We start from the raw sequence: 27,778 nt of genomic DNA, 5'->3' as shown, positions 1-27,778 counted from the left end.
GAGTGTCGGGGTCTGGTTGTGGCAGGTCGGGGGCTCCAGTCACGGAGGGGTAATCCAGTTGAACTGCGGAAAGGGATATTGTTTACCGCGACCTGAGCAAACCTGTATTATTTGAAAGAAATAGTTAGCAGTTTCTAGTTTAAATAGTAGTTTTTTCAGGGCACTGTTCGGGAAAGATTTACAAAATTCCCCCAGCCGCCACTGAAGCCCTGTCTGCTGTGACTGGAACCCACCCCCCCACCAATCTTGAACAGCACCACACTTCACCTTTTCTCTGGTACCTCTTGCCACTTCCACTCTCCCCATAATGAACACTTTGTACCAATCTCCCATCAGCTGACCCAACCCTGGAGAAGCCCCCTATTATTGTACTGTTGTCCAAGACACACTGCAAATACCCTCCCAATATTCCAAACCCAGCAAAGTCCTCCCTAATGTTCCCAGACCCCTCCACCGCAATCCCAGTGTTCCAACACGCAAAGTCCACTCTCCCATTTCTGCCACACACCTAGTGCTTCTATACTCCATGATGATCTGTTTCTTACGCCTCAGAATTCCCAGTGGTGACATAAGCTACACCTATCTTCCAGACATTCGCACCACTTATGCCCCCATACACCATGACCTCTCCCATTCCTAAGCCCCACGACCAACATCGCAATCCGCAGCATCCCCTCCAATTCCCCACTACTGCTACAAGCAGTTTCTACAATTTAATCTCCTATCTACCTGCATACTTTCAACCTAGAACATCTTTCCTAGCGCCTTCTTCCATATCCCAGGCTTTAAAAAAAGGCAAGAGATAAAACTAACTTTAGTTAAACAATTTTTTTAAATAATAAAGACTGATTTACAGTTTCTATGTAAATATGCACATAATCAGAATTACAGATGCAAAGCAATTTTTAAAAGAAAGGAAAGCCAGTTACTGGGGGACTCATGCCAAAATCAAAAGCAAGACTTTTGACAAGGTCCCACATGGCAGACTGGTCAGAAAAATAAAAGCCCATGGGATCCAAGGGAAAGTGGGAAGTTAGATCCAAAATTGGCTCAGTGGCAGGAAGCAAAGGATAATGGTCGACGGATGTTTTTGTGACGGGAAAGCTTTTTCTAGTGGGCTTCCGCAGGGCTCAGTACTAGCTCCCTTGCTTTTTGTGGTATATATCAATGATTTAAACTTCAATGTAGGGGGCATCATTAAGAAGTTTACAGATGAGACAAAAATTGGCCATGTGGTTGATAGTGAGGGTAAAAGCTGTAGGCTACAGGCAGATATCAATGGACTGGTCAGGTGGGCAGAAAAATGACAAATGGAATTCAATCTGGACAAGTGGGAGGTACTGTAATGCATTTCGAAAGGGCTAACAAGGCAAGGGAATATACAATAAATGGTAGGATACTGAGAAGTGTAGAGGAACAGAGAGACCTTGGAGTGCATGTCCACAGATCCCTGAAGGACAGGACAGGTAGATAAGGTGGTTAAGAACTTTCTGACGAAGGGTCATCGACCTGAACCATTAACTCTGTTTCTCTCTCCACAGATTCTACCTGACCTGCTGAGTATTTCCAGCATTTTCTGTTTTTATTTTGTATAAAATACTAGTTAGGCCACAGCTAGAGTACTGCATACAGCTCTGGTCACCACATTACAGGAAAGATGTGATTGCACTAGAGAGGGTACAGAGGAGATTTATGGAGGATGTTTCCAGGACTGGAGAATTTTAGCTATGAGCAAAGATTGGATAGGCTGGGGTTATTTTCTTTGGAACAGAGGAGGCTGAGGGGAGATTTAATTGAAGTGTATAAAATATGAGGGGTCTAGATAGAGTGGATAGGAAGGATCTATTTCCCTTAGCAGAGGGGTCAATAACCTGGGGGCATAGATTTAAATTGGTAGAAGGATTAGAGGGGAGTTGAGGAGTCATTTTTTTCACCCAGGTGGTGGGGGTCTGGAACTCATTGGCTGAAAGGGTGGTAGCGGCAGAAACCCTCATCACATTTAAAAACTACTTGCATATGCACTTGAAGTGCCGTAACCTACAGGGCTACGGACCAAGAGCTGGAAAGTGGGATTAGGCTGGATAGCTCTTTTTCAGCCGGCACAGACACGATGGGCCGAATGGCATCCTTCTGTGCTGTAAATTTCTATGATTCTATGAAAATCCCAATCTCAATTATGCTATGGGGAGGTAGCAAGTGCAAGAAAAATGAAGGTAAGTGAATGTGCACCATTCTTGTATGCACTCTAAAAGTTGGCTATAGACTGTCCATTGGTAGAAGCCAGAAAGGTGAGTTCAATGGAAAGATTCTTAAAAAGTTAAGAGGATAATTAAAAAATATATATTGCATGTCATCTTTGACATATTGCAGTCTATTTCACTATTATAATACTTAGAGCCACTATTTGTCAATTGATATTAGAAGGCTTATCTTTAAAGTAGCTTATTGATAGATAATTTGTTCAAGTTATCAGCTGCTTTTGACTAGGAGATAGTAGTAATAGCTTTAAAAAGTTGTCCAATAACAACTGTAGATTAATGAGTAACTGCATTAAATGATCTGACAACAAAGTTATTTAGGATTATCAGTTTTGCTTTTGGTCTCAAATATTAACAGTATGATATTACAGGTATCGCTCTATTAAACAGCCAACTACAACTGTAAACATTTTCACAAGAATTAAAAGTACAGGGGGAGGGGGTAGAAAGGGTGGGGTGATCTTCCATGTAAACGTTAGATAATTTGTTGGCTAGGAAAAAAACAAGAGAGTGGGTGACTTCACCTGTTAACATTTTCACAAGAGTGTACTTTTTGGATAGTGATGGGATGGTTAATTCTCATTTTCTCTCTCTCTGGTCCAAAATTCCAAAACTGGGTCCCCCAGTTTTCTACAATAATCCTTCCCCCAACCCCCACCCTGCCCCAGAAAATGGCAGAGATCTGGTTGTGCTGTTTCTGTAAGTTTCCAATTTGCCTTAGAGGTTCTTTCCACCTCTTACAAGAAAATTATGCCAAGGGAGGGGGGTGGGGGTGGGGTGGCAGGGCCAGGTCCGAGGACTGCCTACACTGGAGTTACCAGCCCAGTCACTCAGCTGGGACCTGCCATATCTGTGGAGTATGGTATGCCAGTGAGGTGAAGTCTACCACCCTCCATGTGTGCAGATGTGGCTCAACTGGTGGAGTCCAGGCCAGCGATTTTTTGAAAACAATTTTTCAAAATGAATCTCCTTGTTCAGAGGGCCAAGTGGAACATGGTCAGGGTTCACAGCCTGTCATTTTTTTTGCAGTGGAAGGAGGTGGAGAAGGGTAATTTATTTTGTCCGAGCAATACCATGAGAGATCCACAATAATATAATGCATTATATTTCACTGCTATAACACATCTATGTTATAAAATAAAATAGAACAGCATATCCTCTGATTTGCTGAGGAAAATAATGCTTCATTTACTAGGTTAGTCAAAATTGTCAAGTATACAAAGAGAATAGCTTAAAATCTGCCCGCAACCAAAATGCACCATATTACCATCAGATTAACATGAATGGCATATAATGACATCTGCATCTTCATAATGCAATAGTCAGGCACGTTACACATGCATCCTCTTCAAAAGCCACATTAACACTTCAGTGAATATTTGTAGCCCCAAGCTAACAGAAAAGGCACCAAGCAATGAAGTATTCACTTCCACAAATTCACACTTGGAGGGAAACTAATGAGTTACAGTATGACAACAGAATCATTTGATCTGGATTTTATAAATGGTATGGGAAAGAGCATCAAGATTAATTTCAAATATATTTCAACAAATGGATTAGAAATTAGAAAATTTCTATCCTGGACAATTTATGGCCAGGTTGTAACTTTGATTCTTGGCTGACTTGGATTCTTACATCCACCATTTATTATTTCTGTGAAACAATTCTTGAAAATAAATGTTGGTACACTGGCAGAGTAAAAACCTCCCATTCTGTGCCCAGCAAATTTCATAAGGTTACAACTGCTAGGCTACAATGCGCGTTTGTAACCGTCAGCACCACATTATGCAAGTCAATTCTCACTTCCCAAGCAACTGTCACAATGCATTCACTTTAGGACCAATTCCCTAATCAGGCACTCCCAGAGCAGAGTGGTGCTCACAGGGAACAGTGCTCAGAAAATCGAGGGCCTTCATCGCCATCCATTGATTTAAATGGACAGAAAATCAGTCACTGTGGGCCCACGATTTGCTCCAGCAAGTACCGCTCCAGGTTGGGAACACCTGTTCGGGGAATTGACTTTCAGGCAGTCCACTGTCCCAAGCAATATTTTACCCACAAAGGCAAAGCTCAAGGTGGCTAATTGGTGATCAAGGGTATCCTCTGCAGCCAGGTGCCAGGATTCCATTGGACAGTGCATGTCTCCGTCAGAGTAATAATCAAGTATATCATTACCATTGGCAACAGTGTATGAAGTCTGTCCACTTAATCCTCTAAAACCCTAATCTGGTGCTTCAACTAGGCAGTACCTCATGTGAGGTGATGGCTGCTGTGTCTCAGTAGGTGCATAGGGATTGAAGTGGCCCTCACTTCACAGCAGCTGAGTTTTGCCCTGCCGTGGATATGCTCCTGCCGAGGCACTGCCTCACCATAACATTGATTGATGCAGACCTAATGGTGCAATGAGATCAGTGAAGCCCTGCTTCAGGGTTCTTTCTAAGCCTGTCAAAGCCAGAGAGATAGCCTATTCCACTCTGAAACAGAAAGGCTTCTATTGCAGCAGTCTGAGTCACTATGGAAGAAATACTAACTGCCTTTAGGGTTCTAACATGGGGAGTTCCATTGCAGATGTTCCTGGACTGCCAAATGCTCCAGGGTGGACTGCAGTGTTGTAAATCCATCCTGCATGGTACTGCACATGCTGACTCCTTCACTGGAGCTCCTATCTGCATCACACTGTTTTGCATGTCCCCAATGCCAGAATCCTTCTTTTAAAAGCAGGATTTATGAGATCCAGATCCCCAGGCTCATCAACTGAGGTGAGATACAAATTGTCTTCTGGAAGGCAAGTTCCTCCTGTTCCTTTCCCACCACCAGCTGCTCCTGCTTACTCATGCTGTGTGTCTTCAAATACACTTCCCTCCAACTCGCTCTCTGAAATCCCTGGTGCTTTAGACAGAGTGACAGTGGCACAGATTTTGCGGATCCGATGATGGCGTACGCCATAAGCCTTGTAAAAGGCCCTGCAAGTTCCAGGTTTCCGCATGCGCGAAAACCCAACTTGCGATCTGTGAAGGTTCGCCTTCACAGATCATACAAACCCACCCCAAAATCACTTTCGCTGGTGCAGAGTTGCTATTTACCCAACTACTGCCCAGCAAATGCCCACCATAACCTTACGCCTGGTAAAAGCAGGCATAGAGCCTGCTTTCACCTAAAGATTAACATAAATGTTAAATTAAAAATTAAAAAATCATCCACAAACATTTTAAATTAGTTTATGTAAATTTTGGCCTGGATTAGAATGTTTAAAAATTATTTTTCAAAAAATTTAATTTTTATTGTAAATGCTTCATTAAAGGGACTTTTAATTAAATTTGAAAATGGGAACATTTATTTTTTCCACTTGTGTAAATTATTTAGGGATTTCTCCATATCTAATGGGGATTCTGTTCATAAATGGAATCTCCATAAGTATGATGAGGAATCCTCCTTTCTGATAGGAGGGCCTGACCCACGTGATCCAAGGGACGCTTCCGAACTGCCTGCGTCCCTGGGATCCGTGGGCCTTTACGCTGGCATACGCCTGCAGGTCCAGGGCCCGAAGTCTCCGAAGCCAGCAGGTAGGTTCAGATTTTTGGGGGGGTCGGAGGTGTACTCTGGAGGTACGCCTCCGACCGCCAGTTCCGGCCCATTGTGTTCTGTGAAATAATGGCGCGGCCAGTTGTCCTAGAACCTGGCTCGTTATCATCTGCCACATTTAGTGGGAGGAAGATCGTTTACACTGGTGTCCTGCTGAGCAGTCCACATATAGCTTTCAAAAGAAAAAGTGACATAGTAAATGGCTTTAGTATATACTTTTCTACCAATTAATGAATGAGAGAATAGGATGAAAAGGGATCGCAAACTCAGCTGGCAGCCGCCCTCCTATTTTTCCATTTCTGGCACCTTCCAAGGATCCCTTTCAAGGCCTTGAAGGGCCTTTTCCTCATGTCTCATATTCTTTTAAAAAGGGAAAGACAGTATAAGTGATGGGTATTACTGCACATCATAACAATTGAAACCTAAGTGTCACCATTCATTCCATAGTGGGTGAGGTGGCTTGTACATGCAGCAGTCAGTTACATTAGATTGGAGTTACTCTGGAGTGAATGCTCTTCCTTCGCATCGTAGTCTCTCATTGTGTAATAGCACATATTAAAGCCTTTTAAAATGTCATTCATTATTCTGAAATCTATATGTGGGGGCTGCTTATCAGAAGGTGAGTGAAGGAACACTTCCAGGTGAAGACAGAAGTGTAAAAGGCACTCTGCTGCTTCATATGCATTCATGGTAAACTTTGATGTGGAGATGCCGCGGTGTTGGACTGGGGTGGACAATTGTGAGAAGTCGCACAACACCAGGTTATAGTCCAACAGCTTTATTTGAAATCACAAGCTTTCGGAGCGCTGCTCCTTCGTCAGGTGAAGTGAAGAGATGCATATAGGCACAGCATATATAGTCAGAGAACACTGCCAGATGATTACAGGTAATCTTTCTAACTGCCCTTTGTCGCACCTCGGCAGAGAGATAATCACAGCAATCAAAGGTGTGGATGGTGCCCAAACAGGTCAGTCAGGAAAACATTACATCAAAGAACAATGAGGTGGGGGTCACAAGGGGTCAATTAAAAAAAAAAAATTTTTTTTGCTGGAAATCACAGCAGGTCCAGCCGCATCTGTGTAGAGAGAACAAGCCAACGACGACTCGAGTCTGGATGACTCTACGTCAGGTGGGGTTACATGTAGCGTAACATGAACCCAAGATCCCGGTTGAGGCCGTCCTCATGAGTGCGGAACTTGGCTATCAGTTTCTGCTCGACGATTTTGCGTTGTCGTGTATCTCGAAGGCCGCCTTGGAGAATGCTTACCCGAAGATCGGAGGCTGAATGTCCTTGACTGCTGAAGTGTTCCCTGACTGGGAGGGAACACTCCTACCTGGCGATTGTTGTGCGGTGTCCGTTCATCCGTTGTCGCAGCGTCTGCATGGTCTCGCCGATGTACCATGCTCCGGGGCATCCTTTCCTGCAACGTATGAGGTAGACAACGTTGGCCGAGTCACATGAGTATGTACCATGTACCTGGTGGGTGGTGTCCTCACGTGTGATGATGGTATCTGTGTTGATGATCTGGCATGTCTTGCAGAGGTTGCCGTGGCAGGGTTGTGTGGTGTCGTGGTCGCTGTTCTCCTGAAAGCTGGGTAATTTGCTGCGAACGATGGTCTGTTTGAGGTTAGGCGGCTGTTTGAAGGCGAGTAGTGGAGGCGTGGGGATGGCCTTAGCGAGGTGTTCGTCGTCATCGATGACATGTTGAAGGCTGCGAAGAACATGGCGTAGTTTCTCCGCTCCGGGGAAGTATTGGACGACGAAGGGTACTCTGTAGGTTGTGTCCCGTGTTTGTCTTCGGAGGAGCTCTATGCGAGTTTTCGCTGTGGCCCGTCGGAACTGTCGATCGATGAGTCGAGCGTCATATCCCGTTCTTACGAGGGCGTCTTTCAGCGTCTGTAGGTGCCATCGCGTTCCTCCTCGTCTGAGCAGATCCTGTGTATTCGCAGAGCTTGTCCATAGGGGATGGCTTCTTTAACGTGGTTAGGGTGGAAGCTGGAGAAGTGGAGCATCGTGAGGTTGTCCGTGGGCTTGCGGTAGAGTGAAGTGCTGAGGTGCCCATCTTTGATGGAGATTCGGGTGTCCAAGAATGAAACCGATTCTGAGGAGTAGTCCATGGTGAGTTTGATGGTGGGATGGAACTTGTTGATGTTATCGTGTAGTCTTTTCAGTGATTCTTCGCCGCGGGTCCATAGGAAGAAAATGTTGTCGATGTATCTGGTGTATAGCATTGGATGGAGGTCCTGTGCAGTGAAGAAGTCTTGCTCGAACTTGTGCATGAAGATGTTGGCGTATTGGGGTGCGAATTTTGTCCCCATGGCTGTTCCGTGTGTTTGGGTAAAGAACTGGTTGTCGAAGGTGAAGACATTGTGGTCCAGGATGAAGCGGATGAGTTGTAGGATGGCGTCTGGAGATTGGCTGTTGTTGGTGTTGAGTACTGAGGCTGTCGCAGCGATGCCGTCATCGTGGGGGATACTGGTGTAGAGTGCCGAGACGTCCATCGTGGCGAGGAGTGTTCCTGGTTCAACTGGTCCGTGGGTGCTGAGTTTCTGTAAGAAGTCTGTCGTGTCTCGACAGAAGCTGGGGGTTCCCTGTACGATGGGTTTCAGAATGCCCTCGACGTATCCAGAGAGGTTCTCACACAGGGTTCCGCTGCCTGATACGATAGGATGTCCGGGTGTGTTGGCTTTGTGTATCTTTGGGAGGCAATAGAAGTCTCCCACGTGGGGAGTATGTGGGATGAGAGCGCGTAGGGTGCTTTGAAGGTCTGGATCGAAGGTCTTGATCAGTCTGTTGAGTTGGCGGGTGTGTTCTTTGGTCGGATCTGCAGGTAACTGTCTGTAGTGTTCCTGGTTGTCCAGTTGTCGGTATGCTTCTTTGCAATAGTCCATTCTGTTCTGTATGACGATGGCTCCTCCTTTGTCTGCTGGTTTGATGACGATGTTGTGGTTGGTCTTGAGAGCGTGGATGGCGTTGCGTTGTGCTCGGGTGACATTCTGGACTGTCTTGAGTGTGGCTGATGAATCTGGCGTTGATGCATCTCCTGACAGCTTGAGCATACATGTCAAGCTTAGGGCAGCGACCCTCCGGAGGGGTCCAATTTGACTCTCTTCTTCGGGTAAGCATTCTCCAAGGCGGCCTTCGAGACACACGGCAACGCAAAATCATCAAGCAGAAACTGATAGCCAAGTTCCGCACTCATGAAGACGGCCTCAACCGGGATCTTGGGTTCATGTCACGCTACATGTAACCCCACCTGACGTAGAGTCATCCAGGCTCGCGTTGTCGTTGGCTTGTTCTCTCTACACAGATGCGGCCGGACCTGCTGTGATTTCCAGCAAAAAATTTTTTTTATTTTTTTAAAATTGTTTTTTGTTTTTCATACAGACCCCAGCATCTGCAACACTTGACCCCTTGTGACCCCACCTCATTGTTCTTTGATGTAATGTTTTCCTGACTGACCTGTTTGGACACCATCCAAACCTTTGATTGCTATGATTATCTCTCTGCCGAGGTGCGACAAAGGGCAGTTAGAAAGATTGCCTGTAATCATCTGGCAGTGTTCTCTGACTATATATGCTGTGCCTATATGCATCTCTTCACTTCACCTGGCGAAGGAGCAGTGCTCCGAAACTGTTGGACTATAACCTGGTGTTGTGTGACTTCTCACAATGGTAAACTTTGCAAGTACGTTAAACATTCTGTGAGGATGAAGTCAATATAACTACCATATATGCTTAATATATTGCATTAACGTAAGTCACTATGAGCTCTCATACCATTGCTAAATTGGTATGATGATTGGGGATAATTTGCAACTTCATGGAGTGGGAGGCAAACTGGCAGAACAGATTGCCCGCCCATTACAAAACCAACCCGATTTTCAGTTCAATTGAAATTAAGCCATGAAGACAAAAATTAGGTTTTTTGCTGCATTGCTTCCATGTGCAGGTGTTGTGGAGATGGCATTCACACAGAAGCAACCTCTTTGCATGCCCCCGAGCAGCTTTTCTTGAGTTTCTGCGGCATTCAGTCAAAAAGAGGAACCCCTTCCTGTTTCACTCACTCTAGAATCCTCATCAGAGAAATGAGTTGCTCTGTAGTGTGATCAACTCCTTCCAGGTATTTCTGGGCCAAAACTTTCCTCCAGGCTTCAGCTTTAAATTCTGAGATTTATGTCCCTTTAAACTTGTACAGGCCTTCAAATCCTGCAGCCACACAATTTCCCACCCAAATGGGTGAGCTCACAATCGGATGCATTTTCTGAGCATGGAGCTTACCCGTCGTAGGCTGACATTGGAAATTATTGTGGAGTCAGCACAATCAAGTTGGACCATGCAATTCAGACACCACCTAACTTCCAGTTGGGTTTATGCCCATTTGGAAAATCTCGTATGCATTATTTAAACTCATTTATCAAATATGATATGCAAATTAATGTTCAAGAATTTACACTACAACTTTACTTATAATTGCGAACAAAAAAACCACAGCTCAAAAACTAACATTATTCCAATTTGGAATTTGGATACTCATGATATCATGTACAAGGGGAAAAAATAACATATACTAAGCTGGCATTATTATATTTAAGATGGAACACCTCTGAGGTTTTCTAATGAGATACTCAACATGCAAAATTGGCTTTAAAATTTCTTACAAAAAAAAGTTCATGGCCTCAATTTTTCCATCAATTTGCACACAGCAAGATCTCACAAACAGCACTGTTTTAGTGGTGTTGATTGCGAGATGAATGTTGGCCAGGACATTGGTGGAACTCCTCTGCTCTCCTTCGAATAGCACCATGGGATCTTTCACATCCAACTGAGGGAAGACAGGGCATCGGTTTAACATCTCATCAGACAGACAGATCAAAAGTCCATCAATACTGGCCTGCTCTTTCAAGCTCTTTAACCTCAATAACCCAAACTGCTCATCAAAATAATTGACAGAAACTTCATTTTGGAGACTCCAGACTTTACAATAAAACACAAATCGAGTTTGGAGACAGCTTTTAAAATAAAGCACCATCAAATTTTCAAGTATAGAGTGAGCAATGATGGCTGGTTGGCAAATTACAAGACATAGATAAAAATCCTGAAATTACACTGCTTGATACCAGTGTATTCACTCATTTGAAATTCCTCGGTTATTTTAGGAGGTGCATTAACCTATTTGAAATAAATGGGTTAAACACCTCTGCTAAAATAGCAGAGAGCGGAATTTCAAATAAACTCATTAAGGGTTTGTTTGTTGAACTAGATGTAATATCTCCAAGTTTGCAGATGACACAAAGCTGGGTGGGCGTGTGTGCTGTGAGGAGGATGCCGAGAAACTCCAGTGTGATTTGGACAGGTTGGGTGATTGGGCAGAAGCATGGCAGATGCAATATAACGTGGATAAATGCGAGGTTATCCACTTTGGTGTCAAAAACAAGGCGGCAGATTATCTGAATGGCAATAGATTGGGAGAAGGGGAAGTGCAACGAGACCTGGGCGTCCTTGTGCTCCAGTTGCTGAAGGTAAGCATGCAGGTGCAGCAGGCGGTTAAGGAGGCAAATGCTATGTTGGCCTTCGTAGTACAGGAACAAGGATGTCTTGCTGCAGTTGTACAGGGCCTTGGTGAGACCACATCTGGAGTATTGTGTGCAGTTTTGGTCGCCTTATCTGAGGAAGGATGTTCTTGCCATGGAAGGAGTTCAGCGAAGATTCACCAGGCTGATACCTGGGATGGCAGGAATGAGTCGATTGGGCTTGTACTTGCTAGAGTTTAGAAGAATGAGAGGGGATCTCATTGAAACTTATAAAATTCTAACAGGACTAGACAGACTAGATGCAGGAAGGATGTTCCCGATGGCGGGGGAGTCCAGAACCAGGGGTCACAGTCTAAGGATAAGGGGTAAGCCAATTAGAACAGAGGTGAGGAGGAATTTCTTCACCCAGAGAGTGGTGAACCTGTGGAATTCTCTACCACAGAAGGCAGTAGAGGCCAATTCATTAAATATATTCAAGAAGGAGTTGGATATATTTCTCAAGGTTAAAGGGATCAGGGGATATGGGGAGAAAGCAGGGACAGGATACTGAATTTGGATGATCAGCCATGATCGCATTGAATGGCGGAGCAGGCTCGAGGGGCCGAATGGCCTACTCCTGCTCCTATCTTCTATGTTTCTATGTTCACTTATATCTCACAATGTAATTTCAAGGCCAGAAGAGTGTGTTGGTTTACCACAAATTCCAATTTCTTAATGGCTCTCATCTTTTACGTGTATGTCATATCAAATTATCCTTTCTTGCATTGGTCAATTTAAAATAGAACACTAAATACATTTGATAAACGTAGCATCTTAAAAAGTACAAATAATTATTTTTTATTGTTAAAAACAAATCAAGACTCCTGCACTTTTAAAACCAGATTGAGTAGCATGTGGAGATCATCTACATCTCCAAAATAATGCTAATTCTCAGAAAAGAACTTTCAATCAAAAGTAATTCCCCCACATATTTAATTTAAGAAAACTGAAAAAAGCATCTCCTACCCATTAGGAAACATGTTTTGGTTATGCAGTTTACCATTTCATGTCTGCTCAGATTGCCCAAGGAGCCTCTGCTGCAGATCAGACTGAAGCTGCCAAACACTCCAGGGTGGACTGCATTGCTGCAAAACATTCACTCATCGGGACGCAGCAATTAATGTGGCTTGCTTGGAAGGGAGTGGCTCATTTTATTCCTAAACAGCTTCGTTCATTTAAATGGGAGTTAGTGCTTTCCACCATTTGGAGGCTGATCTTGGGGCACCTTTAAGATAAGAAAAATCAATACTGCCTGCTTACAAAGAATACTCAACTGGTATTAAATGCTATATAGCTCAGCCTCCAGACCGGTTGAAAGTACTGACTCCCACTGAATGGAGCTGCTGTAGATTGGACTTTGGTTGCCCATGTAAACCATCGGAGTGGCTCCAGGTGCAAGCTGAGCACGAAAATAGTGGCTTTGCACAGAGGAGGAAATAGGTGCTAAAACAGAGATTTAAGTTTCTTTTTTGGAAAACAATATCTGGTGATAATGGGAGTACTTTTGATGGAGGCACTTCCCTGTCCCTTAAACAGAACAAGGCTAAAAGGTGGCTATGAAAAACAGAACCACAGGGGAGAATGCTTTAACCCCTCCCCCGCTACCATAGTCACGTACCATGCCACCACATGGAATCTAGATAGCAGCTTTATTAAATGTCACTGCTTTATTAACCCTTCTAAGTGAATCTTTACCCCAGCCCATTCACAACACGGTGGTTCCACTCTGGGCAGGCGTAGATGTTCCTTGGAAGTTGTAGAGGATGTTGTTAACAGAATAACAGATGTTTCTGGAAAACTAAAAGAAACTTGGAAGAGTGGCACAGAAAGTTTAAAAGCCCTATGCTGTCAGGAATTTTTGGAATGCGAGCCAGGAATTCCTGTTCACAAAACTGCATTAAGTGCTTTTGCTAATGCCACGAAAGCACACAGCTGACTACTATTGAAGAGGATGACAAACAGTTCAAGTCCATTATTTTTGTACTGAACAACTTTATAAAGTCTAAAAACTAGATGCCTAACTAAAAGCAAAATATTTCTATAGAAAGCTCACATTTTAAAGGGGGACTGTCTTCATGAAATCTTTTTTGTTCAATAAAGCTTTTTGTTTGTAAGTGTTCACAAACTGATTGGGGCCGATTTTTTATCCTCTTAATAGCCCTAACATAAGGCAGGCAATGTGCATTTCATATGCTCCCGACTTGATCTCCACTGAACCCAGTTGTACTTCAGACTCAGAAGCGGGTGGCATTCCCGTACGGGAGTCTACGTTGGAAGCCCGGCAGGTTTTAACTGCTGGGACTCATTTAAATGCCGTCAGACAGTTACTCTCCTGTTTTGGGCAGAAAGTGGCAACTGGCTGGTGACGAAGACCACCTGATGGCACCAAGAAGGCTGCCAGCAGCAAGGCAAGTCTTGTGGGGAGGGGCCACTTCCCTGCAGTGGCCTTGCTGGCTTCCTGGAAGCCTTACCTGGCAGGTGTTAAAATGCCACTGGGACCCTATGTACGTCATACGGCCCCGATTAGCGTTTATTAAGGAAACTCCCGTGGGAGGCCAACAGGCGCCTCCCTCATCCACCGCTAAAAGCAGTAGTGTTAAAATGGGGAAATCACTGGGAACAGAGGTGCTCCATTTGAACTACTCCACTGCTCTGTTCCCACTGATCAGGGAGAGTTGAAGAGAGAGGGAGAAAAATGCCAAAACATCAAAATGATGTAAAACAAGTGGGGGAAGTAGACAGCTTTTTATATGTGGCACATGCGTTCCATGGAGAGAAAACTTTTGGTCACTCCTGCCATCGTGTATGTATAGACAAGCAAGATATCCCGTAAAGAATATTTGTGCAACACTGCAGTAATCTTATCTGGGATTCTCATCACTCCAGCCTTCATATAGTCACTTGAGACAAAGAAGCAGACTTGCAGCATGTTAAGGTCACTATTAAGCAATGACAGAAGCATTGCACTTACATAGTTACATATATTCAATATGGGAAAATTATAAATGTGCAACATTATTAGTGCAGAGTTTCACTGTGGATTTACTAAATATGAATTTTTAACTTGCAAGTCAAATTACATGTAGAATTATTTGTCCTTTATCTGGAAATTGTGTAGTATTGCCTCATATTGAGAATAATTTTCATTGCCTGGGCAGAATCATGGTGGAGTGGATCGCCTGCCCTTAATAGAATCCACCAGATTTTCATTTCACTGCTTTCAACAGAACCAAAATTGGGCAGATTCTACATTGGGTGGGCGATCAGCTCCACCACATTACTGCCCAGCAGCACAGTTCAAAATTACCCCCATTGATTCTAATCGGGAACCTCAACTAAAAGTACCTGGTTGGTTGAATAACTTCTAACTGGTAGAAAACTATTGAAAGTTTTGTTTATTTTCTTTAAAGTCTTGGCTGGATCTGTACAAAGCAAGTGTGGTATGACACCAGAATCATAGACATTTACGGCACATAAGGAGGCCATTTGGCCCATCGTATCTGTGCAAGCTGAAAAAGAGCTAGTCAGCCTAATCGCACTTTCCAGCTCTTGGTCCATAGCCTTGTAGGTTACAGCACTTCCAAGTGCATATCCAAGTACTTTTTAAATGTGCTAAGGGTTTCTGCCTCTACCGCCTTTCAGGCAGTGAGTTCCAGACCCCTACCACCCTGAGTTAAAAAAGTTCTCAACTCTGCTCTAACCCTTCTTCCAATTACTTTAAATATATGCCCCCTGGTTATTGATCTCTCTGCTAAGGGAAATAGGTCCTTCCTATCCACTCTATCTAGGCCCCTCATAATTTTAATTAATTAAATCTCCCCTCAGCCTCCTCTGTTCTAAAGAAAACAGCCTCAGCCTATCCGATCTTTCCTCATAGCTAAATTTCTCCAGTTCTGGCAACATCCTCGTAAATCTCCTCTGTACCCTCTCGAGTGCAATCACATCTTTCCTGTAATGTGGTGACCAGAACTGTACACAGTACTCTAGCTGTGGCCTAACTAGTGTATTATACAGTTCAAGCATAACCTCCCTGCTCTTATATTCTATGCCTCAGCTAATAAAGGAAAGTATCTCATATGCCTTCTTAACCACTTTATCTGCCTGTCCTGCTACCTTCAGGGATCTGTGGACACGCACTCCAAGGTCTCTCTGTTCCTCTATACTTCTCAGTATCCTACCATTTATTGTGTATTCCCTTGCCTTGTTAGCCCTCCCCAAATGCATTACCTCCCACTTCTCTGGATTGAATTCCATTTGCCACTTTTCTGCCCACCTGATCAGTCCACTGATATCTTCCTGCAGTCTACAGCTTTCTTCCTCACTATCAACCACACGGCCAATTTTTGTATCATCTGCAAACTTCTTAATGATGCCCCCTACATTGAAGTCTAAATCATTGATATATACCACAAAAAGCAAGGGACCCAGTACTGAGCCCTGCGGAACCCCACTTCAAACAGCCTTCCAGTCACAAAAACACCCGTCGACCATTGCCCTTTGTTCAATCATCATTCCAATTTTCATAAGTAATGGTTATACAGAAGTCAAAGAACTTTCTGTATAAACATCACTTATGAAAATTAGAATAATTATTGAACACTTTTTTAAAGCCCTGCATGATCTATATAACCTCACTGCTACTGGAATTGTTTTTGAACAAAGTTCTAACTGTTCTCGAATCCATTGGTGTCTTTCAAGCCAATGTAATACTACAAAATTAACTGTGAAAAGAATCCTTAAATAAAACTAGAATCAACTTGATTCATTAGCACGTGCTTACAAGGAATTTTTTTTTTTCCACAAAGCAATTTCAGCCAAATTATTGCGGTGCAAAGTTTCCCAGATTTGCTGCCAGTGTTTTTAAGTGTGAGTGGATGCGACCAGTGATGACATCATGAGTTATGCCAGTTCCCTAACTTCCTGTTTAGACTACCAGTGTTGAAAGGTACAGGACAATCTTCAAAAGGTACAGACTCACAAATTATCTTCAGATTTATCTAATAGTCCAGACAACTATTGGCACCAGCAGCATACTTAGAGCAGCAGGAGTGGACAGCACACCCAATCAGGAATCAGAGCGAGTACAGCTCTTTTTTTTTTGTATACTTAAGACACATATATATTGCGCCAATCAGCAGCCTTAGGTGGCCAAGAGAAGGCTGTTGGCAGCAAGTTAGGTCTGGTAGAGTGGGTGCTGTGAGGATCTTATGGCTGGGGAAGGGTGGGAAGCCAGGGCAGCAGAGGCACGGAATTTTCTCGTGGGGCCCGGAGGAGGACTCCTGCTTCTCCTGGCCTCACTGAGGAAAGATCTTTTAACTTACCTTAGAAACAACTTTACCTGGCAGGGTGGCCACAGCAGGTACTCTGCAAATCAGCGGGTTAAAATTCCATCGGGGTTCCCTGTACATCACGAAACCCTATTCTGCATTCATTAATGGGTTTCCTGCCAGAGTCCAGTAGGAGTCTCATCTGCCGCCAAAACCAGAGGCGTTAAAATGGGAAAACGGCAGGAACGGAGCAGGAAATGGAGTCGCTCCATTTTAACTGCTCCCCTGCTCCTTTACTGCTGATTGGGAAGAGTTAAAATTCTCCCTGATATTTAAAGCACACTGCAAAAGATTTATTAACCTATTTTTGAGATATATTTGAGGTATTAGGGTAGAGTTTAAGATCAGATGTCAGGCATGAAGTGGGCATTATCATTGAGAAAATGGGGGTGAAGATATGTAATGTCAGATCTACACCCATTTTGCACATCAGATGCATTTTCTGTCCCAGCTTACACAGGTGCAAGGAGGTGATTTTTCACACCCGAATCATGTACCTGCCTAATGAAAATGCACATCCAGGCTGGTTGGTACAGATATACAAGAAAGTGAAATGCAAGAGTCTTATCTGAAAATTGCTGAGTGCATTTTTTGGCCACTTTTCAACTTTTTCTTGCTTTTACATAGAAACATAGAAGATAGGAGCAGGAGTAGGCCATTCGGCCCCTCGAGCCTGCTCCGCCATTTAATGAAATCATGGATGATCATCCAAATTCAGTACCCTGTCCCTGCTTTCTCCCCATATCCCTTGATCCCTTTAGCCTTAAGAAATATATCTAACTCCTTTTTGAATATATTTAATGAATTGGCCTCAACTGCCTTCTGTGGTAGAGAATTCCACAGGTTCACCACTCTGGGTGAAGAAATTCCTCATCTCTGTCCTAAATGGCTTACCCCTTATCCTTAGACTGTGACCCCTGGTTCTGGACTCCCCCGCCATCGGGAACATCCTTCCTGCATCTAGTCTGTCTAGTCCTGTTAGAATGTTATAAGTTTCAATGAGATCCCCTCTCATTCTTCTAAACTCCAGCGAGTCTACGCCCAATCGACCCAATCTCTCCTCAAAGGTCATTCCTGCCATCCCAGGTATCAGTCTGGTGAATCTTCGCTGCACTCCCTCCATGGCAAGAACATCCTTCCTCAGATAAGGCGATCAAAACTGCACACAATACTCAAGGTGTGGTCTCACCAAGGCCCTGTACAACTGCAGCAAGACATTCTTGCTCCTGTACTCGAATCCTCTCGCTACAAAGGCCAGCATACCATTTGCCTTCTTAACCGCCTGCTGCACCTGCATGCGTACCTTCAGCGACTGGTGCACAAGGACACCCAGGTCACTTAAGGCTAAAGGGATCAAGGGATATGGGGAGAAAGCAGGGACAGGGTACTGAATTTGGATGATCAGCCATGATCGCATTGAATGACGGAGCAGGCTCGAGGGGCCGAATGGCCTACTCCTGCTCCTATCTTCTATGTTTCTAAATACGTTGCACTTCCCCTTCTCCCAATCTATTGCCGTTCAGATAATAATCTGCCTTCCTGTTTTTGCCACCAAAGTGGATAACCTTGCATTTATCCACATTATACTGCATATGCCATGCATCTGCCCAATCACACAACCTGTCCAAATTATACTGGAGTTTCTCGGCATCCTCCTCACAGCACACATGCCCACCCAGCTTTGTGTCGTCTGCAAACTTGGAGATATTACATCTAGTTCCCTCGTCTAGATCATTAATATATATTGTGAACAGCTGGGTTCCTAGCACTGATCCCTGCGGTACCCCACTAGTCATTGCCTGCCACTCGGAAAAAGACCCGTTTATTCCAACTCTTTGCTTCCTGTCTGCCAACCAGTTCTCTATCCAAGTCTGTATCTTACCCCTAATCCCATGTGCTTTAACTTTTTCTTCCTGCTGTGCTAATTCAGGTGGTCAGGAGGCAGTGACAATTGTTAAGGTACAACCATTTTTTGCCAACGAGTATAGTAGGGGTACAATAAGTTTACGCATGGGGAATTCCCTATACTTCTCTGGAATTCTCTCCCTAAACCTCTCTGCCTCTCTATCCTCCTTTAAGATGCTCCTTAAAACCTACCTCTCTGACCAAGCTTTTGGTCATCTGCCCGAATATCTCATGTGGCTCGATGTCAAATTTTGCTCGATAGCACTCCTGTGAACGCCTTGGGACGTTTTACTACATTAAAGGCACTATACAAATACAAGTTGTTGTTGTTTTGGAGGAGGAAAAGGAAAGCAACCAGGTGATTCAGAGGTGTTTCTCTGCCCACTCACTAGTTTCTCACATCCACAACTGCAGATAGGTGCACATACCTCGCTTTAATCAGAAGATTAATGCATGCAGAAGCTCCAATTCGCAAGGGAGGCCATGACAGCAGATTTGACGGCACAAATTGTAAAAACCTGACTAACCTTAATGCTGCCTGACTCTTTCAAAGCACTTCAATCACGGCATTATATTCAAGTGGTACTGGATGAAAGAAGGCTGCCAATATAATAAACAGCCAGCACAGACCAATTGGCTGCATCCACCTTGGTGACAACAACTGTATCTGTAGGCCCTGGCACAAACACATGAAGAAGATTATAGAACTAGCTTCCCAGGTTCTAGGCAGCAGAAAGACAAATTCAGAGCTGTGGCTCCTGCTGCAAGGACACCTGCAGTTAATATGACCCATAGGGTTGGCACTGAAAGTAACTATCAGCTGCAGGCTCAATTCTGCCACCACCTCCTTTCAGGCGTGCTGTAGTGCTGATCTTTGGGGACGGTGCCCTGAACTGGCAGACAAGCCACCCTTCTCACAACTACTCATGCAGTACCACCTCCATTTCACCAGCCAAACAGGTTTCGGTACAGGGCTACGCCATCAATTGCCTGTTTTGTGCCTCAACATTAGTTTTCCCTTTCATTTTACTTTTGCTCGTCACTTCTCTTCCCTCTCCCCCTTCAAACTTAGCAAAGAATGCCAATGGGTTGAAAGGTCTTTCGGCCTTTCCAAAGGCCTTAGGAATGATTAATAATCAGAAATGGATTGCCACTTACTGTCAAGTGCCTGCATCCCTTTAAATTTTACCTTCAGTATAATTTTGGATTCCCCCTTCCTACACAAGATCAAAGCTGCACGTGGAGCTATGAATAATTATTCTAATGACCTGACCACAGTGTATAATCAGTGCACTGCACTTCTGGCCAGCTTTGTACTCGTTTATGTATGTTACACTGCAGTTATTGAAAACTAAGTTCTATTACTAAATATAGTAATGTAAAAGCCAAGCTTTTGAGATTGTCATCCATTCCATTTTTGATTATTAATTTGGTGAGAAATTCCATGTCATCTATTTCGTACATGCAATCCTTTTCACAAGTTGTTAATACTTTTAACGATCAGAAGTTTGTAACTAGTTCAGAACATGTTAAAAGTGTACAATTTGGCACAAAAAAGCTGCAACCAAATTCTAAATTCCTGCATAAGGTAATGTATTTTTTTTTTTAAAAACAGCAATGCGGGGAAAAAAAGTCAAAATACTCGAACCATGATTTGCATTTAGTTAAAATTGGACAATACAGCAAGCAAAATTTTGCATCACTGAATATCACATGTAAAACTCAAGTCTTTAAAAAACTCTCCTTAAAAGTCGTTTCATTCAAGTTATCGTAGGCATTTTTAAGCATTAAATTTCTAATTTCCTATGGTATTTATGTTTATAAAATTAGCATATAAAAAATTTGAATGATCAGGCTATACTAGACTGTATTCTGCAACTTTGCTGAAGTTTCACATCAGTTAAAACATGGTGGTTAGCCAATCTCCCTGATTAACTTTTCACAGTCAGTTGTTCAAAATCATGTATAAAAGGGTTTCTTGTTCTCAAATTTGAAGTTCACTTCTCGTTTTGGAACGGTGAAGCTTCATTCAAATTGCTATCTCAGAATGCGATCTAATGGAGCTCTCTCCCAATCTACTGCAAATGACAAAATTAACAAAAAAAACTGCTAAAAGTGGAGATAGGATAAAGAAGAAAAAATATATTTTGTTGTAAGCTCCTCTAAAAACAATTAAATAAGTACAATTATTTGAACAAATCTTGAGCATTTTTTGGAAGGGTGCAGGGTTTTGTAAAGCAAGTAGTATATTTGCTATATCTGTAATTTCAAATTAACTTTGGAAAAATACATAATTCACTGGAAGATTCTCAGAATCAGTCACAACTGTGTATATGTGGGGCAGCAACAAAATAAGATACTAAATTTAAGAGTAATATATCTGCTCCTTGTACAAAATAAATCATTTCACAAAGCAAAAGGGAAAGGTATGGTGGATAAGGTTAACAACAGCAAACATTAATATAGAGCATTTATTTATACAAATGTTTTGGTCAAGCCATATATATTTTAGTGGACGATCTATTTTTAAATGACCTTGCGCACAGAATTTGTGAACACTATTTTATAATCTCAATATATTCTTGCAAATCTCAGTTATAAAATGTCCCGAGGCTCAGCTGAAACTCCAGTTGCCCTTAAAGTCATTCAATTCTCAAGAAGAGAAAGCAGAAGATGGCAAGTGTTTTGCTAATTCCCCCTCCCAAAGTTCAGAACCAAGAGAATTTATCACATTTAAAATATTGTACCTATCAGAATTAAAACAAACAAAAAATATCAAGAGGAAATGCTACAGTTTCTATTAAAAAAATGGATAGCCACTTCCCATCAAAAACCACAGTCCATCTCTGTTGATGCAGAACAACAAACAAATGGCTTTAAAGGGCCTCTAAAAAACTTGACCAGTGATCTGGTTCTATACTGGAGTTCTGTGCAAAAGATACAAACTTAGGTATTAAAAACCCTTCTTTGAATCACCGTAGGTCAGTCGAAACCAGGGTAGGTCTACACAGAGCCGATGCAATTTACCCTAGGTACAGTAATCACTTAAGCTTTTAATCCCCTCCCCCACCTTTCTTCCAATCCCAACCCCCCAAACATCAATCTTCTACTCCCCTGCCTCCTCCTCTTCTGTACCATCCCCCCACACACACATAGATACACACACACCCCAACCAAACCTAGGAGCTAAGCAAAATAAATAAGACTTCCTGCTTGGCAAATTACATGTTGAAAGACCAGACTGTGCTGCTCTGGACTAATCCTTAGATCGCACCAATGGTGAAAAGCTCAATAGAATTAACCCTCTGTATTCCAGCTGCAATACTGTGCCCAAATAACAAGGATCAAGTAACCGTGCCTCAGTTACTTAATGTAATCAGTAGGTTTTCCCTTTTATAATTTTTTTTGAAAGCAGCACAATAGCATCATTAGATACAAAAACTAATAGAAAATTCCCAAAAGTTTCTTTGGGTATCAGGAGAATTGTAACACATTATAATTATGTTGTGCACAAAAGCACTGGGTGGACATTACTAGATTAAGTTAGCTTTTCATTAAAGATATACTCTACAATATAATAACCCACTGCTTGCTAAAGCAGATAAACTTCCAATGTACAAGCTATTTAAAAAAAAAGGCAACAATTGCCATCTAGAAGCAAGGAAAACTTTGCTGAAAATTTATTTAGTGAAAAAAATGTGAATTCTCTACAATGGGAACATATTTTCTCTTCCAAAATTACCATTGCAAGCACTGTACAGATTCTCTTTAATATGAATTTTCAATTGCTTTCAATAACACAAGTACGAAGTCTTACAAATTATAATATATTCAATATTGCTCATTTCCCCCCCCAAAAGACACTTCATACAACATAATGTATATTTAGCACTTGCAAATTAAATGCCTAAAAACATTTTTAAAAGTCTTGCATTTATATAGCGCCTTTCACGACCACCGGACGTCTCAAAGCGCTTTACAGTCAATGAAATACTTTTGGAGTGTAGTCACTGCTGTAATGTGGGAAACGCGGCAGCCAATTTGCACACAGCAAGGTCCCACAAACAGCAATGTGATAATTTATAAAATAACAAAACCACTATGTTCAACTATGGTGTTACTCTATTAAATGAAGAACCCACAAAAATTCTTAAGCTATTCTCAATGAAGCTGCATTATTATATCAATATATTGTAATGGTTAGATGGAAACATTTTCATTTATAATCTCAATACACAAGCTAAAATGACACAAAAAGGTAATGGCAGTTCAGCTCTTGCCAAAATATATGATTTGATGTGTGGACTATACAACAGAAGCTGTACTTTTAATTTACCTTTGAACTAATACAAACACACTGCAGGGGTATTTTTTTTTAATGTATAAAGTTAGTGACAGTTTATTGCACAGAAATAAATCTATCCTCTGGCCTCTTAAAAGACCAGCTGCACTTTCTTTGCTTTCCTGAAAGATGATCATTTTTATGCACAATTTAGTGTCCCTTTTAGTACAAAAGGGATTGCAAAACATGACAGAAGCACTGCCCCTTCACCTTATAGGTATTTTAATTGTAACTTTGAAAAATATTTGATAATTTACCTACTCTCACTAATAACTTTCAAAATGTACAATAGATCAGAAACAACGGTTAATTCCTCGGTATTCTGCCCAAATATGCAACTGAATTTTAACAGTGTTTATAGCAATTGCATGAACATTATCAGTGAGTCCATCAGACAATATACAAATTACATGACTTATTTGGCAATACACAAACTATTGGCTATGGAAGTTAGAAAACTGATCAGCCATTTTTTCCCAAATGATAGCTTTCAGGATCTTCAAAAAGCACACATTTACTTAAAAAGGTACCTATGCTGCAGCAGAAGAAAGCAAAATTCTAAACATTAATTGAAAGAGAATGATGTTTACTGTGGACACCATATTCATTTATATGAAACCACTAATTGCTTTATCCTCATACTCAGCTGTTACGCACAGATTTAGGGGACACACTACACTCCCACCTCCTGTTCCAGCTGATCATTCCTATCAAACAGACGTTGGAGGCCTAAGTGCGTATACACACACAAAAAGCTGTCATATGACCACAGCATAAATCAGAGCCCGAAAAAATGTAGCCTTTATTTAAATCAAATGCTGCGCTTTTACTTAAAGATTGTATTCCTTACAAAATGCTTATTTTATTTTTGATTTACCCCCCCCAACCATGATTTTGTACTGTTTTGAAAACAATAGCAGTTAATTACAGACAGCAAGAGTTAGAGTTTGACTGGGCCTGTGGGATATCAGTCACAAGCTGTGGCCTACAGAGGATTTAATGGCCATCAGATGCTCCCAAGTTCTCTAGCTGCACACATACAAACAATGGAAGCCTGGAGATAGGCTAGGCTGTTCTCCAAATTAATAAAAGGCTCTGTAAACAAATATTTTTAAGAGACACTGCTGTTTTGTTTCTCTTTGCATTCCATTCTCTAAACCCGCTTATCTACCTTAAACCGTTTGTGAGTCAGTATCAGCCCCGGGGAGATGGGGAGGGGGGTGGTAGGTTGCACATCAGAAGCAGTTGTCACGAGTCACCATGATTTCATCAAAAATTAACAGGCAGAAGATAAACCTTTTCAAAGAGTTAAAACAAAGGGCTTCTTAAAGAACTTTGTACTATGAGACACACAAGCTTTTTTTAAGCTGAATAAAAATGCTACATGCAGAAAGCAGATCACAGTTGAATGGTCTGTTAATCAAAACCAGAATGTGTAAGTCACTACTTAAGCAGCAGTATGGAGAGATAAAGGTTTTGCTTCTATTTTCTTTTTCTTTCTAAAAAGTACTCACAGAATACAGTCTTAAGAGCAAAACAAAATGTCACTTTGCTCATTTAAAAATTAAGGCAGTTGCTGAGTCTCCTCCCCTTGAGGCCAGTGTTTGCTGTTAACCTTCTACAAAACTACACAGCAGCTGATATCAAAGATAAATAACGTGATTAACATTTATACTACCTTCCCATGTATCCATTTCATTCTTCTCCCAGTTTGCCAGTAACTTGCATAGCAGCCATCCATGCAAAAACTTGCTACAAATCGCCAGCAGTTAGAAAGCACCTCATGTTTCCCACTGCTAGTTTCTGTGAAGCTTAGATGCAACAGTCAACCCCACAGGTCAGTTTACAAGCTGGTCATGTGACAGTAAAGTTCAAGCCCTAAGGTCACAACTTTGCTTTGAGTCCTCTGATGACCAAAGGTTATCTGAATGGAACTGATAGCCCTATTTTTCTGTTAACATTGTAACCTCAAAGATTAACCCTTAAACACAGAACAGTAGCATTTAATTTAAAATTGTGAGGTTAAGTGACAACTATATGAGCAATGGCAAATGTATGAATTGTACAGTCCACCAGCACCAAATTGTTTTAATTTCAGTGTCTTTGTCATTCACTCTGTAGCTAGGCAACACCATAGCAATTATAAAACATGAATTAATCTACAACTGCTGGTATACAACCCTCAGGCTCTGCTCCACCTCTGATGACAAACTAAAATTTAAACAATCTGAACATCTTTTTGAATTAGTACTGGACTTGTGACAATTGCAAAAAAATTACAAGGGTTTCACTAGAGAATCAGGGCACATGTGTTGTCAATGGCAAAGCAAGGCCATCCATTACAAGACAGAATCCTCCCTCCACAGATCCATCAATGCCAATATATAACCAAGGGCTTAAAATGAACAGTATCCACAGAACGAGTCCTACTGCTCATTACAAAACATTCAGAAATAGATTTGAAACAGAATTTCTACAGCTTTATTTAATTACAAATTTAAGGAGCTATGCTGTACTGTACTTTACCTTCCATAAAGTTTGATTCTTGCTTCATTCCAAGTAAGACAGAAGCTTTTAAAAAGGCATGATTAGTCCTCCTTCCTGATCAGTGAGCCATGTCCTCCTGGAAGCACATCTCCCTGCCATTATGTTGATGAAAGCCAGCCAAATCAGATCTTTATGCTAATGAAGTGTGATGTCACAGATAAGGGGCTTTTCAGATTCAAATTAAAGAATTCAAATGGGTAAGTGTTTTAAAGGCAGAAAGGTTATCTGATGGTTTCTCAATGGACCAACTGGGGAAAAGAACTTTCACTGTTAAAAAAATAACTTCAGATTTGCAGATTTTCTCTGAGCTCTGATACTCTTGTCCTCATAAATATACTAAATGTTACATCTCCTCGCCAGCAGGGTCCTCATTTAACAAAAAGAGGAAAATGCCTGACCAGGCCCCGGCCTTGTGATTGGAAAGTGGATATTTGACAGGACTGTAGCTGACCAGCAATAATAGCAAATAGGCCATGAATTCACTCTTCATGGAAATGCATCCGAGTGCCTTTTAAATTTGTATGGCTGCGCTGATCAGTTTACTGCTGCAAATGTCAACATACTAGGTGTAATCAATCCAGAACAATATCTCAAACAAAAAACTTAACTAGAATACACACTACATATAAAATAATTCACCAAACACACAACTTAATTATTATATTGGAAAAAAAGCATCCCAAAATAAATGTGTTTGTATTTACGAGGGAAAACTAATAAGGCTTAGTGATAATACATTGCTCCCCACATGATCTTCTAAGTTATTTAACTTTTTGCAGAAGGGATTAAGAGCAGTAATGCACCGTTTGTGTATTTATGCTGCTGACCTCTGCCCTTTGATCCTGGTTACTAACAATCACAAAGCCAAAAACCAGGCATGTAAAGTGAAGGTCAGCTCCATAAGTACACAAACTGATGTGAACCCCCACTGCAAAAAAAAAACATCCTAAAGCAAGATGGTATATTTTCAGATGCAAGATTCTCTAATTCATACATATAGAATATTACTATTTTCGTTGTACACATCTCCTGTGATTGTTCTGCTCATAGTCTGCCAATGCCAAAGTTTACCCTTCACAGTACAGGCTTAACATTTCCCATCATTATTTTTAAAATCTTTATATGCTTCTAGTGTATACAATGTTAAAGAAACACTAGGAAAGCCCCTTTGTACTGTATTAAATACAGATAAACAGATCACATCATCATGCTGGATGTTACATTCCAAACAAGATTTCCAAAGATCCTATATGAATCTTGCAGCAATCCAGAACAATAATTTTAAATTGTACAGATTTGTTTAACTAAAAATAAATATTTGGATAAATCTACTCATTAAAGCAATCAGGGGGACTTTAACCACTCTCATCCAGCAGAAACCGGGCGGGTGGGCAATTAAAAGGCCCCAGATTTATGTGCCAGAAAGTCGCCTGTGTAGGCAACAAAGGCACCCGCATGAAGCTGGTGGGGTCCTTCTTTAAATGCGCTAATTGGGATCCGATGACATCAATTGGACCCCGACTGCACTTTAACTCAGGCCTGAGTGGGGGTAACCTGCTTCAAGCAAATCAGAACAGGATTGGGATACAATGATCCTGAAAAGGTAAGTTTTTTTACTTTCCTTTGTGGGGCCAGGAAATGCTGGAGTGCTCCTCCGGGCCCCACAAGGAGAGTTTAGGCCTCGCCAACTCCAGACCCACCCTCCAAATCCTTCCGAGAGACTCTCCGCAGAAACCCCTTCCCTACATGGCTGCCCAAAGTTTGTGAGGCCAGCAACCAGTGAGGACAAGGTAATGGGCGAGCAGGACTTGGTGTGGGAAAGGATTCATGCAGCAGAGTTTTGGATAAGCTGAAGTTTATGGAGGGCAAAGGATAGAAGTCTGGCCTGGAGATCATTAGAATAGTCGAATCTCAAGGTGACAAAGGCATGGATGAGGGTTCAAGCAGCAGATGGGCTGGGTAGGGCCGGAGGTACAAGCATATGGTCTTTGTGATGGAGAGGATATGGAATAAGGAACTCAGCTCAGGGTTGAATAAGACACCGAGGCTGCAAACAGTTTGGTTCAGCCACTGGCCAGAGCAAGGGAATGAAGTTGGTGGCAAATTACAATGAAGTTGGTGGCAAATTACAGAGTTTGTGTTGGGGCTGATGACAGTGACTTTGGTCTTTCTAATATTTAGTTGTAGGAAATTGTGGCTCATCCAAGACTGGATGTCAGACAAACAGTCTGACAGCACAAAGGT

At 42.0% G+C, this 27,778-nt stretch overlaps 1 protein-coding gene across 4 annotated transcripts in view; it reads right to left on the bottom strand.

Moving 5' to 3' along the window:
- Positions 1 to 27,778, bottom strand: part of LOC147101758 (nuclear receptor subfamily 6 group A member 1) — a 395,609-nt gene that overhangs the window by 127,101 nt on the left and 240,730 nt on the right. The window contains exon 1 of one of the 4 annotated variants that reach the window (XM_085965662.1): positions 24,666 to 26,198. The exons of the other annotated variants lie outside the window; for them this stretch is intronic. Within the exon in view, the coding sequence (XP_085821788.1) occupies positions 24,666 to 24,681 (16 nt within the window). The 5' untranslated portion in view covers positions 24,682 to 26,198. Of the gene's footprint in view, positions 1 to 24,665; positions 26,199 to 27,778 lie in introns of those variants that run through there. 4 annotated transcript variants of the gene reach the window in all.

This window comes from Somniosus microcephalus, chromosome 23 (assembly GCF_052327205.1).
Source record: "Somniosus microcephalus isolate GS21.2 chromosome 23, FLI_Smic_1.0, whole genome shotgun sequence".
NCBI classification, from domain to species: domain Eukaryota; kingdom Metazoa; phylum Chordata; class Chondrichthyes; order Squaliformes; family Somniosidae; genus Somniosus; species Somniosus microcephalus.
The sequence above is the reverse complement of the archived record's forward strand: the minus strand, read 5'-3'. Positions and strand labels throughout refer to the sequence as shown.